Source organism: Prinia subflava, chromosome 11, assembly GCF_021018805.1.
Source record: "Prinia subflava isolate CZ2003 ecotype Zambia chromosome 11, Cam_Psub_1.2, whole genome shotgun sequence".
In the NCBI taxonomy this organism is placed as follows: domain Eukaryota; kingdom Metazoa; phylum Chordata; class Aves; order Passeriformes; family Cisticolidae; genus Prinia; species Prinia subflava.
Genome location: NC_086257.1, coordinates 4,535,395 through 4,552,786, shown reverse-complemented (window position 1 = coordinate 4,552,786; position 17,392 = coordinate 4,535,395). Strand labels below are relative to the sequence as shown.

Below are 17,392 nucleotides of genomic sequence, written 5' to 3'. Positions count from 1 at the left end.
CTCAGGCGTTGGTGCGGACAGCCCAAAAGGGGCCTTCGGTGGAGGGGGCCTTTACCGCTGGGGCTCGGCGGCGCCGGCGGCGCCATGGCAACCGCGCAGGGAGGAGGGACCGGCTCGGGGCAGGAGCAGCAGCAGCAGCAGCAGGTGGAAGAAGACAAAAAGGAGGCTTTCTGCGCCGCCCGAGGTGAGCGGACAGGCCGAGAGTGGAAGGGAGACAGGGAGCTGCTGGAGTGGGGCCCGTAGAGGCTGCGGAGATGCTGAAGGGCCCGGAGCATCTCCGTGCCCAGGAAGGGCTGGGGGAGCTGGGGCTGTTCAGCCTCCAGAGGAGCCCCAGCTGAGAGGGGCTCAGCCCTGGGGGTCCCTGTGTGCAGGGAGGGCTCTCAGCAGGGCCAGGCTCTGCTCTGGGGCCCAGCAATGGCACCACAGAACGGGCAGGAACTGACCCCAGGGAGTTCCACCTGTACAGGAGGAAGAACTTTCCTGGGCAGTGCCTGAGCCCTGAACAGATCACAGGGAGGCTGTGGAGTCTCCCTCACTGGAGATGTTCCAGAGCTGTGTGGACACAATCTGTGCCCTGTGCCCTGGGATGGCCCTGCTGGAGCAGACGGACCCACTGTGGTCCCTTCCAGCCTGGCCCACTCTGGGGGAAGCAGGAGGGACCCACCCGGCCCTGCCTCGCGTCCCTTCGTGCTCAGTGTTCGGGCCCCCTGGGCCCCTCCAGCGGCAGAAAAGCGGCTCTGGACGGCGCCGGGCGCTGGCACGGCCCGAAACCACACCCGGCTGTGCTGCCGGAGCGCTGGAGCCGCGGGTGACGCCGGCAGCGAAGGGCTCAGGGCGGGTTACCAGGAGATCCAAGCGCTCTATCCCGCACACATCCGAAAAGTTTGTGTTTCTCATCTTCGTACAATCCCGGAATGGTTTGGGTTGGAGCGACCTTAAAGCTTCTCTTGTTCCACCCCCTGCCATGGGCAGGGACACCTGCCACTACACCACGTTCCTCCAAATCCCGAACAACCTGGCACTGGAAATTTTCACTATTAAGGACATTGCTGCATGTTTGAACTCTTTCTTATGTGATTTTTTACAAAGGAGGAAGTGTTTCCAATTCTGCCTCAAAGTAGCTTTTCAACATCAATGTGATTTTTCTTGATGTGGAGAAATATATTGATTTTTTGGGGTAAAAGATATTAATTACTTTGCCTTACTGCAGTCTGTAGGGCAATGGGAGATCACCTTCACATTTGACATATTTTCGCTCATTTAAAACCAAAATAAAAGTACCACCCGCTGTCTTCAGTGCTGGGAAACTCAGGGCAGAGTTTCCCAGTGCTGTCCGCTGAGCTGGGAAACAGGATCTGCAGCAGGCTGGGATTTTTAAGTCCCCTCTAATTTAATTTCATAAATCATTTTCCCTGGGCTCTAAGGCCCCTTCTGGCCCAGACCACTCTGTGGTTCTGCGATTTTGCTGAAGGCTACTCCTGACAAAAAGACCAGCACTGAGACACTCTCCCACCTGCTTTCCTCTTCCCGTTTCCCAGGGAGCGTCGCTGGGGGCTCAGATGGAGCCGCGATGGCGTTCATCGCGCAGAAATGCGGGGTCTGCTTCCAGCCCCCGTCCATCATCCTCATCTACAGAGACAGCAGCCACGACAAGACCCGCCAGCGCATCATGCCCGTCAGGAATTTCTCCAGGTTCTCAGGTGAGGGGCACTCGTTCCTGTCTGGACACCTGCAGAGGTGTGGGGAGGAACCCACGGGTAGTAGCATTGTTGGTAACCACTGCACGCCCTCCTAGCAGCGCACAGTGAAAGGCTGTGCCAGGGTAAAGTTGTCTCTCTGAGAAGCCCAAGGCTGCATCTCAGCCTGAGCGATGGCTCTGTGAGCCTGCAGGGTTTGGAGAGACCCCTGGGGAGGGTTTGGGAGAAGATGTGTCTGTGGGCAGAGGTTTGTTGCAGCTGCAGGTGCCTGAGTTGGCTCTCCCCAGACTGCAGCAGGGCTGCTGAGCAGCTGAAGAACAACCCTCGGCACAAGGCCTACCTGGAAAGGGTCTCCCTGCACCAGCTCCAGAAGCTCTACAGGCTGCTGAGAGGTCATTTGGAAGGACAGAGCCTGGCTGAGAGCTTGGAAAAGTTTCGGCAGGAAGAGACCATTGACCCAGAGGAGGATATGAACAAACTGGATGACAAGGAGCTGGCCAAAAGGAAGAGCATCATGGATGAGCTCTTTGAAAAGAACAGGAAGAAGAAGGATGACCCTGACTTTGTTTACAACATTGAGGTGGACTTCCCACTGGATGAGCAGCTGGAGTCCTGTACTTGGGACATAGAGTCAGATGAGGAAATCTGATTCCAGACAAAGATGGGCAGTTCAGAGACAAATGTCAGCAGGCCAGCAGGAGAGAACAATGTCATACGTGTTCTGCCCCACGCTGGCTCAGGAGAACCCGAGGTGCCACAGCAATCCCAGGCTCAAGTGAGCTTTGTATAAGAAGCCAGGCTTGATTAAATGGAAATTGGGTGGCTGAAATGGTTGGCTGGTTTTAATCTTTTCCTACATAAAAGAATTTTAAATTATTTAATCTCTCAGTTTTTTACATTTCAGTCAGCTTTGGCTGAAAGTGAAGTGTTAAATATTCATGTCCTGAAGACACTGTTAAAGCTGTTCTATACAAATAGGGTGATTATTATTGCCCACTGGGAAGTTAAATATGTATCAGTCATTCTGGATAAATCAACTCTTCATTGAGAATATTACTCTCACATTTCCCTGGCAATGCTTAAATCTCCAGTTTTAGCTTACACAAAAATAAGTCCTTACATGTAAGAGAAGGAAAATCTTGAAAATGAATTAGTCTTGAAAGTACTTTTGAAAACACAGTTATTTCAAACTGCTGCAGTGGGATGGTTGAATCCTTACACTCCTGGATGAGGCATCCTCATAAGTGCCCAGTTCTGGGAGAATGTGCCTAAAATATCCTAAAAACCAGAGTGGTAGAAGGTCAAAGGCTGGGGATGGTTCTAGAGTAAGACAAACTCATCCCACTGAAGGTTTTAATCCAGCTGTCTACCTTGGCTGGTCTCTACTAGATTGGTCTTGCACTCATGTAAGAACTGGAGGACTAAGATTAGGATTCTTTGGGAAAGTTTACAACTCCAAAAACTTCCTGGGTTTTGGCTTCCTGAACCCTGGCAGCTGTGAGGGGTGTGGGAGATGGGTCTTCACCCCAAACTGAGGGGCCTCAACAAACTGCTGCCTGACATAACGAAGAGAAGTGGCTGGAGGAGCAGCTGAAGAGCTCTCACACCCCAGAACAAGAATTGCTGCTGTGAAAACAAGGAGCAAGTGTCAGTTAAACCACAGTGCTTTGCCTTCACTAGAGAGGATGAGGGAGCTTACACTTGGCCACGGGGATCTTCAGTCAGGAGAGAAATGAAAGCTGAGGCCTCACTTGCCAAAATAAAAAAAATGTAAAGGCTGACTCAGCTCTTCCAGGACCGGAAAGGGTGTGCAGGGGTCTGGCACAGGCCTTGCCTCAAGAGTTGCAACATAAAAACATAGAAAGATCCCACTTAGGAGAGAGAGGGCCCCTGGGAACCCCTCCACTCCCAGCCTGTCCCCAGCTTCATCCTGGCCGGGCTCAGAGGACGTGGCCAGCCCCAGGCATGGCTCCTCTGCAGTGAGGGCTGTGTGAGGCCAAAGGAGTGCCTGGATCGTGAGGTTCCTGCTGGCCCGTTCCTCCAGCCCACCTCAGACCTTCAGCATGGAGCCATACTGGTCCTCCCAGTTTGGGATCCTCTGTGAGCCTGACAGGAAGGCACTTCCCAGCCAGCTTCAGATGATGCATATAGAGATGAAATGGGACAGATCCCACAGCAGGCCCCTCAGCAGCTTCCTCATAGAGCACATCCTACTGACCACAGCCCTCTGCTCTTCACTGCCACTGCTCCTGACCTGCCTGGCTGCCCACCCACCCAGACTGTGACATCTGCACTTGTAAGAAGAACATTGTGGGACACTGTGTCCAGGCAGACGGAATCCACCACTCTCCCCTTGCCCACAGAGCCATCCATTTCATCCTGAGAGGAAAGCAGGTTGGGCAGGCATAACTTAGGCTCAGCAGTCCATGCTGACTTCTTCCAGCCACCATCTTTTTCTAGAATTGTGCTCCAAAGAAAGAATACTCATTCCATGGTTTTCCCAACACAAAGGTGACTGCCCTCCTGCTCTCTGGGGTGGCCTTTTGGCTGTTACTGAAGCTGGGTGGGACCCTTGGGTTCTCCAGTCACCAAGGACCTTCCCTGATCAGCTTGGCCTTGCAAAGATGGTGAGAGCAGCTTTATAAGGACACCCACCACTCAGAAACTGGAATCTCCTCTTGCTGCCCCAACATCCCACTTACATCACAGCTCCTGGAATGTTAAGTATCCCCACCAGCTCCATACAATTCAGAACTGCCCCTGGGCAGTGCCAGGTGCCCAGGTTTCTCCCTACGTGTTCTCCCATGGCTGCACCCCGTACCCCACACTGGATGGAGCAGCAGCATTGGCTGTAGAGGTGGGGAGGACACACATCCCCCTCCGAGCCCAGCCCCAGGGGAGGGGAGCTCACAGGGGCACCCGTTCACCCTGCCAGCAGGGACATGCCACAACGTATTTATAGGTCACTGCTGTCCCCCGGGGTGCAGCTTACGGGCAAAAGAAGGGTTGAAAGAGGCTGAGGGATTCCCCTGTTGGGGCCTGCTTTGGTTTTGGCTATTTCAGTCTAAAACTGGGGCAGAAAGTGGTCGTTTCCGAGCCAGATCTGACAACTGGGTTTCCAGAGCCTTTACTGCACTCAGCCCCAGTGGAGCTGCTGGCTGCTCTAGCAGGGTCTGACCCATCCATTGTCCAGCCCTGCACAGCCACCAGCCACACCAGGCTCCCCCGTGACCCCAGTCCCACACCTGTGTCTGGGAGGGGTCTGCCCTGCTGCCAGCCCTGGCTCCCCCTGCCTGCACCACCCCGGCATCCTCCAGCTTCAGGCCAGCCTCGGGCATCTCCCACCGTCACCTCCCAGGACAGCTCCACTGGGCTGGAGCCCCCTGGCACAGCCCACATCACCGACTGAGCCCGCCCACACCCAGGCAGGGACGAGCCCCCAGAATCCTCACTCCAACACTGCTGCACACTTCCCTGTGCCCCGTTCCCATTAAACATGTTTCACTAGAAAAATCCCAACAGTGGCACAGGAACAAAGCTACTCCAGTTCTCAGAAAGGCTTTTGAGTTAGCACAAACCACCATCACTTCTCCTTTCCCCTTACTGACCCCCGAGGAGCAGAGCAGCACTTCCCCAGGTGGTGCTTGCTGCTCTGGGAGAGCCAGAGCGTGCTGTGAGAGGAGCTGGGTGGAGGAAACCCCCGGGCACTGCTGGAGCAACCGCCCTGCCCTCGGGAGCTGGGCTTGCACAACAAGGAGGAAGGATTTCTCTCGTTTCCTTTGTACATTTAATCCACCATTCACTGGAGAAATCCATGACAAAATATCACCAAAAGATATAATTTATAACAGGGTATAACTCTCCTGATCTTCAATCCATATTTCCCATTGTTGCAACTTGGGCTGTTTTTAATGGACTTTTCTAATGCAGACTGTGACTTAGTGAAGAAACAACACCCCAAAATGTGTCTTTCAGCCCTGCTGACAACGCCTGTCTTTATCAGCACACACACACACATGGTACATGATCAGGGTTGCCTGCAAGTTTGGCAGTGCCTGCAAGAGCAGTGTGGAAAGTTCTGGCCACAGAGACCCTTCTCCACAGCACCCAGGTGATGTTTGCTCCAGCCTGGGGCACTTTGTGGACGCTGGCTGCAGATCTGGAGGACATTTTGAGTTTTGGTGGTAATAAATAAAAGGAACTGCCAAAAGGGCAGGGGGGAAAGAAGTGCTGGAGAAAACTGTCACAGAATCCCAGAATGGTCTGGGTTGGAAGGGATCTTAAAAATCCATCTGGTTACAAGCCCTGCCACGGGGAGGGACACGTTCCTCTAGATCAGATTGCTCCTAGCCCACTCCAGCCTGGCCTTGAACACTTCCACGGATGAGGCATCCACAGATTTTCTGGGCAACCTGTCCTTTCAGCTGAGGAATGTTTGATGTCCACTCAGCTCTCACCAACACCAGCTGAAGGTTTCTGCTGAAGACACATTCCTTGAGGATTCCCAGCACCCCACCACCAGACACGGCCCACACCCTTCGGATACCATGAGGGCAGGAATGGCAGCTCTCCCAGCACCTCCTGTCCTGCATCCATCAGGTTTCCATCTTGACCACCTCGGAGGGATTATCACCTGTACTCCTAATCACCCACTGTCACTGACTATTCCCGAGCCCTTCCTCTTCCTCAGCCATCAGTAAGGGCTGGACACTCCGCACCGGGTTTTCACCATTTTCAGCAGCTTCTTCTTCAGCATGAGGAATATGACAACGAAGGCCACCAGGAGGGTCAGGCAGGTGGGCAGAGCCAGCACCAGGTAGAGCAGCGCCAGGTCGGCCGTCTGCCACCGGCAGCTCTGCAGGACGGGCTCGGGCAGCGCGCCGGGGCTCAGCGCACGGGAGCCATGGCTGCAGGTCACCTCCCGCCCATCGGGGACACGCAGCCCCTCCGCCTGCTGCAGGGCGTCCCACCAGCCCAGCGTGCAGCAGTTGTAGGGGTTCTGGCTGAGGTAGAGCTCCCGCAGGCTCCTCCCCAGCGGCAGCCACGCCATGTCTGGTGGCAGCGCGGGCAGGCAGTTGTCCCGCAGGTCCAGGCTGCGCAGCCTCAGCGTGCCCAGCCAGGTGGGGAACGCGGCCAAGGAGTTCCCAGAAAGGTCCAAGCGCACCAGGCTGTGCAGGGCAGAGAAGTCCACAGCAGTGGAAGAGAGGCTGGTGTTCCTCAGAGACAGCACCTGCAGTGTCAGGACAAGGTCCTGCAGCCAGCCCAGGTCCCCGGACAGCACCTGGCGGTTGTCAGAGAGGTCCAGGTGCCTCAGCGAGGTCCCCTGGAAGGGGCGGCTGCTCAGCCCCTGCAGACCACAGCCGGACAAGGACAGATGGGTCAAGGTCTCCACACCCCTGATGTCCACGCAGGGCAGACTCTCGGCCTCACCTGGCTGGGGACAGAGGTCAACCCGGTTGCGGCTGAGGTCCAGGGTAGTGATCTTCCTGGTGTGGGTGAAAATCCCAGGAGGAAGAGCCTGCAGCCTGTTGGTGCTGAGGTTGAAGAGCTGCAGGTTGGGCAGGATGTCCTCAGTGCCCACCTTCACCCCCAGCTCCACCAGCTGGTTCTGGCTGAGGTCCAGCTCTGTCAGCGTGGCCAAGGGGTCCTCCTCCGACAGGTGAAATGCCTCCAGGCAGTTCTGGTTGAGCTTTAGGTGGGTCAGGGAGGGCATCTGAGCCAGAAAATCATCAGGCAGGCCCCACACCTGGTTCTGGCTCATGTCCAGGAGGCGCAGGGAGGAGAGGTTGCTGTGGCAGAGCTCATCCCAGAGCCTGACGGTTGTGATGTTGGTGGAGTTACCATCAATGATCAAGAACTTCATGGTGATGTTGGCCAGGGAGGTGCCGTTGGGGAGACGCTGGTAGAAGCTCATCCTGTTGTCCTGCAGCAGCAAGGAGTGCAGCTTGCTCTGCTGGGGCAGCACAGGGAAGAACAGGAGGCGGTTGTGGGACAGGTCCAGCACCTCCAGCTCAAAGAGGTCATCACTTTCCAGGGTGAGAAACCACTCAATGATGTTGTTGCTGACATTGAGCACCCTGAGCTGGGTCAGGTCAAACCCCACGAGACACGGGAGGTAGTTGTAAGCTATGTTCAGCCTCTGCAGCCTCTGCAGCCCTTCAAAAGCATTGTCAATCTCAAAGATGTAGTTCTTCTCCAGGTTCAGCTCCAGCAGCTGTGTCAGGTTTGTGAAGGTGGATGAGTCCAGCCTCATGATGACATTCCTGGCCACAGACAGGGACTCCAAGGAAGAGAGGTTCGAGACTAAAACTGATACCATGTTCTCCCTGAGCTGGTTTCCAGCCAGATCCAGCATCCTCAGGGCTGGCAGAGCAGAAAGAGCAGCGGCTGTCAGTGAGTAGTTGGTGAAGAGCAGGTTGTCTGTCAAGGTGAGCACCTCCAGGCCTTGGGTGCTGTGGAAGGCACCGGGCTCAATGAGCTCCAGCCGGTTCCTGGTCAAGCTGAGATGCCAGAGCTGTGGATACAGGAGCAGAGAGGCATTGCCCAGGACCTGGATAGTGTTGTCATCAAGAAACAGCTCCTCGGTATCACCTCGAAGGTTTCCTGGGATGGAACTCAGCCATCTCCCAGTGCAGTCCATGATGCTCTGCACCTGAAGGAAGAGGAGAATATGTAACACCACAGTGGGAGGCAGGAGATGAAGAGGGAGAAGTCTGGGGAGCAGAGTAAGGAGGGAGGAGGCGGCTCTTTGGTTACAGCCTTGGCACACCAGTCCACTCCAAGCCAGTAGTTGGGATGGAGAAGGTCTGGAGATGCTGAGTTGTCGTGGCTTTGCCAGGGAAGACCAAGGACTCAGAGGGGTGAGGGGTCACAAGAGAGGACTTACAAGCTCACAGCCCCCAGGAGATGTTGCCCAGGCTGCATCCATCCTGCTTCCCCATCCCACTGCCAGGAGGAGAACAAGCAGGGAGACACCAGGGAGCAGGGCCTCCATCTCAGTGGCGGCACTCCTGTGGAGAGGGAGGCAGAGGTGAGGAGGTCAGAAGCTGCAAACTGTTCCCCCCAAAAGGCCCAGGTGACCTGGGCCACCATGAGCTGAACATGGAAGAAGGGGCACAGAGCCCCTTCTGAGCCCACCCACCCCAGCAGAAGCCCTCGTGGGGCTCTTCCAGTTTGAGCTGGAAGGCAGGGGAAGAGCAGGGCCGGGTGTGGCAGCTCAGTCCCGCCCAGGGCAGAGCACAGGGGGAAGGCAGTCAGTGCTGCACAGCTGCTCGTGAAGGCCACTGAGCTGCATCCTTCCAGCAGGGTGTCCCCCCAGCAGGGCCCTTGTGCCCCCTCTTGGCACCAAACACTCCCCCAGGGCACACAAACCCATCCCCACCAAGGGATGCCCCCAGTGCCTATCCCTGCTGGGGGTTCTTCCAGAGAAGCGGATGCTCTCCAGCACGAGCTGCCCCATTACTGACCTGGTGGGACCGGAGCTGACGGCATTTGCATCTGGGGAAAAGCTGAAACTCAGGCAAATGAGCAGTGAGGGCTCAGTGAGTGTTTGGCACACAGCACTTTCACAGCTGCCACTGCATGAAGGAGAAACAGGGTTATTTTGGGCAGCCCAGGTAGCCAGAGTCTCACAGCACAGAGGGAACAGAGCATGTCCTGGGCTGTTTCCTTTCTCGGGACAGCCAAAGTGTTGAGCTGGTGCCTTATCAGAGCAGGATTTATTACTCTAGAGGAGATGGAGAGGTAGTCCCCTTTCCCCAGGCTGCAGCTGACACACAGCACCTTTTGCCAGCTCAAGCCCTTGGAGTCCAGCAGCAACTCACACCCAGGCACAGTGGCAGGAGAGGGACCCTGCTGTCCTGGACCTTGGTTCTTGCTGCACTCAAAGAACACCAGTTTTGGTTCTGGCTCCTGAAGCTCTCTGCGGAAACTCCCACTTTCCTTCACCCAGCTCAGCCTTTCTTGGCTTCTTCCAACACCAGAAGCATCTCCATCCTCCCCGTGCTCCCTGGAGCTGCTGGGATGGCACCTGCCCAGCCAGGAGAGAGGCAGCAGCCCCAGCAGGAAACCCTTGCCCGCAGCCCTACACCAAAGCCCACATCCAAGTGCTCCCCACACTCCACACCAGCCCCAGCGTGGGCCCAGGCAGCCACAGCTCTTCAAGCATGGGCGTTAGTGGCACACAGCCACCACAGATGCCCAGGCTGGCACAGGGAACCCCCCTGGTGTTCTCCCCCAGCAGGGTACCGGGGCAGTTACTCACCGCGTGGAACAGCGCGTGGGCTTCGGCACCGTCCATCCCGCAGCCCCTCAGGGGGACCTGGGGCCAGGGGTAGGGGTGGCCCGAGGGGTCTGTGTGGCACCTTCAGGGTCCGTGTGGCACCCTCGGGGTCCGTGTGCCACCCTCGGGGCCGTGTGCCACCCTCGGGGCCGTGTGCCACCCTCGGGGCCGTGTGCCACCCGCCCTCTCTCCGAGCACCAATATAGCCTTTGCGGAAGGAGCCAACGGAAACTGCAGTCACATGGAGGCAGCGAGCGCGGCCCAGCTCTCGCTTACCGATCTCAGCACTCCCAGCCCGGGTCATGCACTCACACACAGCTCCCAGCAAGGAGGAACCACGGGGCCAGGCAGGCAGTGAGGGGTACAGGGGGTCACACAGCTCCTGGGGACCAGCCAGCGCTGGGGACAGGCTTTGCACGGTGACTCCTCTACACAGCTCCAGCAGCAGAACTGCTCGGGGTTTCAGGCCACAGAGATGGTGACTGGGGGTGGTTCTGCCCTGCACAGCCATGGCACCACTTCTGCAGGATGGGGAAATGCCACCCCTGCATGGCACCTATTCCCTTTTTGTCCCTCCAGACCCCTCTTGCCTCCAGCACCCAGCTCGTTTGACAGGAGCCAAGGGATGCCTGTCCCGTGGGGGAAGAAGGTGCTGTTATTTCCTGTTGCATCCCAAAGCTGGGCAAGTCCCAGGTGCTGAGTCCCCAGCAACTTCGGGATGCCAGTGCCTGTCCCTCACGTTGTCTAAGTGAGATTCAGGATGCTCCAATCCCCCTGCTCCCAGACCTTTGGGTGTCCTGGGACTGCTCAGGATTGCAGCAAACCCAGCACTCAGAGCACAAGTCAGAACCACCCAGATACAGGGACCTCCTGAGTGCTAGTTCCTGTGTGAAGGTCAGCAGAAATGGCTTTTCCTGTGGCTGCCAGGAAACAAAGATCCACATTTCTGAGGCATTATGCACAGGGAGGTCCCCATCCTCCTCATCCCCATCTACCCCGCCCTCCATCTCCCCACCCCACATCTCCCCCTTCCCAGGGTCCTCACACACCCCCAAGTCCCTAGGAAATCCCACCTCTGAGGAGAAAAACTTTGCCCAGATCTACCTTGGTGGGAAAGGGTTCAAAACTGTGGAGAAAGGATCCAGGCCTGCAGCAAGATCCTGTCTGGGATCAATAGGTCCATGCTCCACATGCCATATGTTCCACGGTGCCAATGGGATATTTGCGTAGATGGGGGATGAACTGTGTCACTGCAGCACACCAAGACCCTCTTCAAGGAACATCCCAGCCACACTCTCCCCTCCCTGCCAGACCACGTGGCCCCTAAACTCCTGAAATCAGTAAAACTGACCAAGGGGATCATTTTCTTGCCTTCCCCCTAAATTTCATTTCTTCTCTGGGAGGAGGCTGACCTCTCCCATGTCACTCACAAAAAAGCCCTGTGGTTTCATTTCCTCCATTTTCAAGGAAGTTTGACGTATAAAAATCAAGAAGGAGAAGAGAGAAGCGAACAGGAGTGGCAGAAGCTCACAGAAGGGCAAAATTCCCATGGCATTGCTCAAGGGCACACAAAAGGCTGACATCAGCCAATGTCAAACCCCTCATCCCAAACCCTGCCATGAGCCCACATTCAAACCCCTCACCTGGTGCTTGGAGGCACAGGAGCTGGCAGAGCTGTGAAATTTGGGCATCCTCAGCCATGACCACACTCTGCTCTCTGGATCAGGAGGCTCCTGGGACACCTTCTGATGAGATTCGTTTTTGTGGTGCCACCACCAAGGTGATGCCCTGGGGGTCAAACCAGCTTCCTCCTGCAGCCCAGCAGGAACTGCGAGAGGAAACAACCTGCTTCACTCCCTGCTCTGCCCCCAGCCATCCCCAAAGCCAGGGCAGTGTAACCCCTGTCCCCAGCAGCACCAGGGGCTGGCACAGCCCCTGCAGGGCACACCCAGGTGTCCCCCAGCCGCTGTCCCTGGAAAGCAGCCCTGCTCCAGGGCTGACCCCGCAGCTTAGGGCTGGGCCATCAGCAGCAGCGCTGCTGCTCTTCACACTTTCCCCACATCCTGCAGCCGGATGGTTCTGAAAAAGCCCTGAAGCTGCTGCTTGGTCCCCTCCTTTCCTCCCCTCACACCCCCACCCAGCCCTGTCAGTAAGGATTTGATGTGTGCTTCGAGAGGGGGTAATTTACTTTTAAATGTCAGCACAGTGAAGGGACAGCAATTGAGGTGCCGGGAGCTGCTCCTCTGCTCAGCTCTTCAGGAAACTCCAACGCAGCTCAATAGCACGGGTGGGTTAAACTGAAGGAGATTCAGCTGCTTGGAGCCGTGTCCAAACGTGCAGCTGCAGTTCCTGCAGCTGTAGGAGAAGACTGGGAATCCCCTTCTGGTTTTACACCCAGTGAGCTCCTTCCGTTCCTCCCACCTCCTTCTCCTCCTCCCAACAATCTTTTCTCCCTTAACAATCTTCAAGTTGTCAAATACAACCCAAGAGCAAAGCTGTGACAACAGGGCAGGCTCCCAGTTTCTCCTGGAATGCATCCAGCACAGGACCCTTGGGAAAGAGGAAACTGCAACAGAAAACAGCAACCCCATCACTGAACGTGTGTTTGCCTGCAGGAAATGTGATTTATTCCCAAGTGGAAGCAATAGAAAGGTCACTCATGGTTCACACAGCAGCAGGACCTGGTGAGTGGGGGAAAATGGAAACGGAAATATTTCTCCATGGGCTTCCTTGACTCCCACTGGGATGGAGAACTGGCGAGAATTAAAGAAATGGTTCTGCAAGGGATGATGGTGCAAGGCATTGTTAATGTAATTTATTTTATTTAATCACCTACTCTGGATAAAACAAGGGAAACCTGAGGTCTCCTGTATCTCAGGAGCTGCCAGCAGCAGTAGTTGCCTTCAACTTAAGAGGAACTGTGAACACAAAAAAGAAAACAGAATTTGTTCTGTGGGCAAAAAGGAAAAGCTAAAATGGACAGCTCAATTCTTGAAGTTTAAACCTGAGCTCTGGAGTTTCATCTGGCTGAATTTCCCAATGGAATCCACCCAGCTTAACCCCAGGGGGTAGCTAGGGACGTGTCCCATCCCAGGATGGTGCACTGCAGTACAGGAGTGTGGGTTCAGAGGGTACCAGTGCTGCAGCGGGGCTGGGGCTCTACAGGAAGCACAACTCCCCTTGGGGCAGTTCCTGCAGGGGAAAATAGGCACAAAAATCAAGGATTTATAATCAGCCTCAAAACCATCTTTTCCCCCAAGCTGTGGCCAAATCCCCTCCCTGCTGCTGTACCTGGGTCCAAGGAAAGGCATGTGCCAGCTCTTGCATCTGTCAGTAAAGCTCCAGGCTCTGGTTTTGCAGTGACTTGTGTGTCTGGGAGCACCTGGAGCCCCAGCACCCTTCTCTGGGATAATTCTGTTCCACCCCCTGCCATGGGCAGGGACACCTCCCACTAGCCCAGGTTGCTTCAAGCCCTGTCCAGCCTGGCCTTGGACACTCCCAGGGATGGGGCAGCCACAGCTCCTCTGGGCAATCTCTGCCAGGGCCTCACCACCCTCACAGCCAAGATTTTCTTCAATATATTTCCAACTGTCAGGAATCTCCTAGCTCTTGCCAAGTTTTCTGATGGAAAGCAGGGTTCAAAGAAGACTTGTTTGAAGCCAGGGTTAGTTCTGGGTTGTTCTGAGCAGAGCCCTGGGCTTGCTCACCCACCCTTGCAGCATCACTCTGGCTGCCAACACCAGAGGAGCTGGGCCTGGGGGAGATCAGGGACGAGCAGGGAGGCAATATTCCCCCAGTAGGCAACAAGCCTATGGGATCCAGGTGAACTGCAGCAAAAACAATTGGGAAAATTATGTCTTTGGGCTTGGAGGACATTTGATAGAGGATCTAAACACCAGCCAGGAGCTCCACAGCAAGAACTTCATAGAGGATGCCACCTTTGACCCCTCAGTCCCCAAAAGGTGCCCATTTCCTCTGTGGGACTCAGAAAAAAGGCAGGAACAGGATTCAGTGGGAAGCAAACCCGTGTTCCTGAGGGCACAGGGTGGGAAGGGGAGAGGGGAGCTGGTCAGTGGCTGGGCCACAGCCCCTTCCCAGACCCCATGCTGGGGGTGAGGCTGCCCCCAGTTCCCTTCCCGCAGCAGGCCCAGCCCAGGCAGCTCCATCGCGGTCACCGCTCTTCCTCCTCGGCCTGTAAATGAGGAGGAAGTGGCCTGGGAGGGAAAGGTGCAGAGGGGACCTCATTTCCCCCTGTTCCCGCCCTGCGGCCGGGCCCTGGCACCGCTCGCAGCCGCCGCTCCCGCCCTTCCCAGGCCAGGGCGTGAGGGCTCCCCGGGATCCAGCACCGGGAGGGCAAGGCAGAACCTTCTCCTGGGAGAGATCCACCACTGGGAGGACAAGGCAGAATCTTCTCCTAAGAGAGATCCACCACCACGAGGCCAAGGCAGATCTTCTCCTGGGAGAGATCCACCACCAGCAGGCCAAGGCAGATCTTCTCCTGGGAGAGATCCACCAGCACGAGGCCAAGGCAGATCTTCTCCTGGGAGAGATCCACCACCAGCAGGCCAAGGCAGAACCTTCTCCTGGGAGAGCATCTGGATCACTTGGTCTCCAGAGCCCAGCAGGCAGCAGGACGCATCGGATGCTGAAACAGCAGAAACTCGTATTTCTGAGCAACTGGAAGCCAAGCACATCCACTCCCTGTGATATGAGACAGCCCAGATGCTCTGGAGAACGGCATCTGCAGGAGAAGCCAGTGCCCAAGGGAAGAAAAGGCCTCTGATCTTTTGCCAAGATGGGTTGTGGCTGCCTCATCCCTGGAAGTGTTCCAGGCCGGGTTGGACAGGGCTTGGAGCAGTCTGGGATAGTGGGAGGTGTCCCTGCCCATGGGCTTTAATGTCCCTTCCAACCCAAACCATCCCGTGATTCCTCCTAGATCTCCCCAAGGGCTGGAAAGTCTCACAACCAGGTTGCTTTCATCCAGTTTGACTGCAGTTTGACCTGAAGGAGCTGCCCAAGCTTTTCCCACAGGATTGACAAATGTGGATAAATTGACCTTTTTTGTACTGTACAGTAAAATACACCATTGAAAGCAATAAACCCCCAACCCAGCTACTCCAGCAAAGTAACCAAAGTTTTTTATCATAGAATCATGGAATGGTTTGGGTGGGAAGGGACACTGAAGGCTGTCTTGTTCCATCCCCTGCCATGGACAGGGACACTTTCCACTATCCCAGGTTGCTCAAAGCCCCATCCAACCTGGCATGGAACATTTCCAGGGATGGGGCAACCTGTGCCAGGAGGGAAGAATTTCTTCCTAATATCAAACCTAAACCTCCTCTCTGTCGGTTTTTAGCCTGAAACTCTCAAGGCTGGAGGCTGTAAGTCACCAGAAGGAGGAGGTTTGGACAAGTCACTGCTGTGACATCATTCAAGAATGCAAATTGTGACAAAAAAAAATACTCCCATCTGCAGCCCCACAAACTCCCTCCCTGCTGCCGTTGTGCTTCAGAGAAGTGAGTAATTCAGTCATGAATGCAAAGGGAAGTGAAACTCTCTCAACTCCTTGCAGAGCTCAGCGTGTCCCACCCATCTTCCTCTCTGGCCAGAAGGGCCAACATCCCTGTGCCACAGCCTGCTGTGGCAGGCAGATCTTCTGGAAGCAAATGCACGCTGCAAAGTCTTCTTTTCCAGGTTTTCAGCCATGGGGTGCAGCATCCCTGCTTTCCAGCATGCTCCCTGAGGGACACGGGACAAAGCCCCTCTGTGGGTTTTGGAGCCAGAGCACACTCTTGCACTTAGGACATATCCCTTGGTCTTGGGTAGGAAAGCAGGAAAACTGCCAGGATGTGTTTCTGTGGGGTTTTAAAACAAACTCTAACAGTGACACCTCTGTAACACAGTGATATCATTGCTGTGTCTGAAATGCCATCCCTGCAGCCGTGCCTGGGAGAGACTGAAAGCACTTCAGCCTCTCAATCTGGACCTGAACCAGCACAGGAGTGCAGGAGGGGAAGGCTCAGCCACACACACAGATCAATACTCAGATCTCCCCTCTGCTCTCCACGTTCCTGCCGGGAAGAACAGCTCAGGCTGCCAGGAGAGCACAGCATCACCTCCCAGAGCTGCACTGTGGGCTGAGGTGGGCACGTAAAACCACCTGCTCTCCATCCTGCACGCTCTCCTGAGTCCCACTAATGTTCCAACTCAATTATTTACCCAGGAATAGATAAAACCTTCTGCTGAAGCTGAGATAAAACCTTTTGGCTGCTTCCAAAGCAAGATCCCACCCTCCAGCTCTGCTCTTGCACAAGACCCTGTGGAAGGGCTCAGGTGCCCAATGTCAGATGGGATCTGGCAGGAGGAAAGTGGCCTCTGTCACCTGAGCACAGAAAAAACAAACAAAAAGCCATCAAAGAAACCCCAAAGGTGATTTGGGAGTGGCAAAGGCTGTACAACCTGGTCTAGTGGAAGGTATCCTGCCCATGACAGGGGGTGGAACTGGATGAGTCCTTTCCAGACCAAACCAATCTGGGATTCCATGAAAAATGTTTACCCCTGCAGTATCTGAATATGAAAAAAACATTTTGGCCAACATCCACTTCCCTGCAAGCAGGTTTATCCAGCACTTTACAAAGCCACATTTTGGAGCTGGCAGAGTTTACTGTCTCAGATTGCTATTTAAAAGTGATGGGATAAGGCTGAGTTCTGCTAAGCAAGGGAAGTTCCAGATTAAAAAGACAAATCAAGTAGACATGAAACCACTGCAGGTAACTCACACCACACCTGCCAGTGCAGGCATGAAGGGAAAATCCATTCAATTCCTGACTTCGTAAAATTGCAGAAGAATTAACAACACTTGTAACGTACAGTGAGTTTTATTTCAAAATCCTTTTTCAATTACTCTGATTTTTTAAAAATAATTGTTTGTGATATCACTGTTTCCTCATCATAAATGCCTGAGGGGAAGAAAAGCAAGTCTGGGAAAAAGTGGACCTTGAACAGGAACTCTGACATTTTGTTTGGGCCTCTCAAATCCCTTTGACTCCTTTAAGGTGATCTTGGAGCTTTGGCTCAGTTTGGTGTCACTAAAAATCATTTTCTGAAATGCAAATATTTGCTCAGCCCATTTCAGGATGCAGGGTTCAAATGAAGGAGTGAACTTCGAAAAATTCTATGTCCATCATTCACTTCTGTTAAGGGTTTCTAGCTTGGTTTGGTTTTTGAAAAGAACAGGAAGTAATTGTTAAGGGAAAAGGTTCTACATCAAAAACATTTACTGTACTCAGCACTTGTTTGAGCACAAGTCAAGGCTCCCACAGCTTTGCCCTCTCGTGGGGAGATGGGAGAGTTCCTTTGCAAGTCACACAGCATCATTCAGCAGTAGGAAAAAGAACTGCTTAAGGGATGAATT

At 54.7% G+C, this 17,392-nt stretch overlaps 2 protein-coding genes across 2 annotated transcripts; one reads left to right on the top strand and one right to left on the bottom strand.

The window, feature by feature from the left end:
• The first annotated feature begins 59 nt into the window (after positions 1 to 59).
• CEP19 (centrosomal protein 19) lies at positions 60 to 2,573 on the top strand. Its single transcript, XM_063408723.1, has 3 exons — positions 60 to 184; positions 1,539 to 1,700; positions 1,985 to 2,573. The coding sequence occupies exons 1-3, from the start codon at positions 85 to 87 to the stop codon at positions 2,344 to 2,346; spliced, it is 624 nt and encodes a 207-aa protein (XP_063264793.1). The 5' UTR covers positions 60 to 84; the 3' UTR covers positions 2,347 to 2,573.
• A 2,878-nt stretch (positions 2,574 to 5,451) lies between these two features.
• NRROS (negative regulator of reactive oxygen species) lies at positions 5,452 to 11,348 on the bottom strand. Its single transcript, XM_063408720.1, has 4 exons — positions 9,961 to 11,348; positions 9,164 to 9,274; positions 8,584 to 8,707; positions 5,452 to 8,349 (listed from the first exon to the last, which is right to left on the bottom strand). Exons 3-4 carry the CDS (start codon positions 8,689 to 8,691, stop codon positions 6,391 to 6,393), a joined length of 2,067 nt encoding a protein of 688 aa, XP_063264790.1. The 5' UTR covers positions 8,692 to 8,707; positions 9,164 to 9,274; positions 9,961 to 11,348; the 3' UTR covers positions 5,452 to 6,390.
• Positions 11,349 to 17,392: the final 6,044 nt, after the last annotated feature.